At 69.3% G+C, this 1,848-nt stretch overlaps 1 protein-coding gene across 1 annotated transcript in view; it reads right to left on the minus strand.

Moving 5' to 3' along the window:
- Window positions 1-1,848, minus strand: part of LOC104840102 (transcription factor COE1-like) — a 17,580-nt gene that overhangs the window by 1,863 nt on the left and 13,869 nt on the right. Inside the window, exons 10-12 of the mRNA XM_010580819.1 lie at window positions 1,681-1,807; window positions 636-724; window positions 5-70 (exon numbers count right to left, since the gene is read on the minus strand). Of these exons, the coding sequence (XP_010579121.1) occupies window positions 5-70; window positions 636-724; window positions 1,681-1,807 (282 nt within the window). The remainder of the gene's footprint in view (window positions 1-4; window positions 71-635; window positions 725-1,680; window positions 1,808-1,848) is intronic.

Raw genomic sequence — 1,848 nt, forward strand, 5'->3', positions numbered from 1 at the left:
GTACCTGGTTGCTGTGCGGCATCCCGTAGAGAGCCTCCACCAGGTCGGCTGCCCGCTTCAGCAGGACCTCCTGGGCAGGGAGCGGGATGGGGCTCAGGGGGGACCCGCACCCCCACCCCAGCCCCATCTGCACATGGGGGACATGCAGGCACCCTGCCCCGCCACCTCTCCATGTCCCCACACCAGTGACATGTCCCCACGTTGGCACGTCCCCGAGCTGCCGTGCAATGCCCAAAGCCCCAGCCCAGCGCTGCCACAGCGGACCCACAGGGCGGGGGCCCATTTTGTCCCCCCGTGGCCCCCCCATGGCCCACCCTTCCCCAGGCTCTGCCGGGGTGGGGGGCAAACAGCACAGACCCCCACACACAGGGACCCCCACACACAGCGGGATCTGGAGGTTAGGGACCCTGGCCAGCCCGCAGGCTGCACCCAGTGCCGTCGGGAGGGGCACAAGGGCTCTGCATCCCCCTCCCTGTCCCTTAGTCCTCTGGCACTGCCAGGGAAGACCCCTGGGTCGAGGCGAGGCGGTGCCCAGCACCCATGGGTGATGGCGTGTCCCTCCCTGCACCCGTGGGTGTCACCGAGCACAGCAGAGCACGGCATCCCCGCCAAACCCCAGGCGGGGGGGTCCCTACCTTGGGCAGGCGCTCGGGGTCCCCGGGGTGCCGGGGGATGACCTTCTGCAGCCGCTGGAACCCATAGTCGATGGTGGGCTCGTTCAGCGCTGCCGAGAGAGAGGGGCTCAGCGGCTGCTGCGCACAGGGCCCCCCTGTCCTCCCCCGGCCCGGCCCCATGGGGAAACTGAGGCACAGACCGTGAGGTGAAGGGTTGAGCTGGGGTGTAGCAGGGGGGGAACCCCACTTCCTGCAGGGACACCCCAGCTGTCCCCCCTGTCCCCCACCTGTGCCAACAGCCCCTGCACCCCTTCCTCTCCCAACCCCCTGTCCGACAGCCCCAGCTGCCAGCCCCACTGCCGGGGGTCCCGGGGGCACAGAACGGTGCTGGAGCAGGGCAGGAGCCAGGGCAACCTGCAGCACGGGACGGAGCTGGTGTGAGGACAGACTGCCCGAGCCAGCGGCAACAGGCCACGGCACACGGCACACGGCACACGGCCACCACAGTGGGACCGATTCTCCACCGCACCGTGCACGCTGCCCTGCTCACACCCCACGTGTGCATGGCCCCGCTCATGCCACACACATGTGCATGGCCCCACTCACGCCGCACACGTGTGCACGCTGCCCCACTCGTGCCGCACACGTGTCCGTGGCCCTGCTCATGCCGTACACATGTGCAGGGCCCCCGGGCTTGCTGCCCGGGGTTTTCAGTAGTGGTTTGCAATAACCCTCACTCCATCACCCCAATCCTACCCCCAACCCTGTCCCCACCAGCAGGTTCCCCCCCCCCAGTCACAACACTACCCTGCCCCTAACTCTACCCCCTGCCCCATAACCCAACCCTGTCCTGCCCCAAACCCTTGCCCTACACCCGTCCCCTCGCACCCTGCCCATCCCCTCACCCTAACCCTGCAGCAGAGCCACCCATGGGGGGGGTCCCGGGGCAGGGCAGGGCTGTCCCCAGGGGCTGGTAGCAGCCCCAGGGCTGGGCAGCGGGCACAGAGATCCCTTGGGTACCGTCCTGGGGGTCTGTGCGCCCTTCCCGGGGGTCTGCACCCCTCACCGGTGTAGACGAAGCGTCCGGGGGCACCCTTGCAGAACTGCTTGGACTTGTAGGAGAGCGTCACCTCCACCACGCCGGGGATGTGCCGCGGAGGGGTCTGCACCCGGATGGCGTGAGGTGTGATGAGCTGCGGGGCGAGACGGGGCTCAGCCCATGGTGGGGGGGGGG

Source organism: Haliaeetus leucocephalus, unplaced genomic scaffold (genome assembly GCF_000737465.1).
Source record: "Haliaeetus leucocephalus isolate CR32 unplaced genomic scaffold, Haliaeetus_leucocephalus-4.0 Scaffold741, whole genome shotgun sequence".
NCBI classification, from domain to species: Eukaryota; Metazoa; Chordata; class Aves; order Accipitriformes; family Accipitridae; genus Haliaeetus; species Haliaeetus leucocephalus.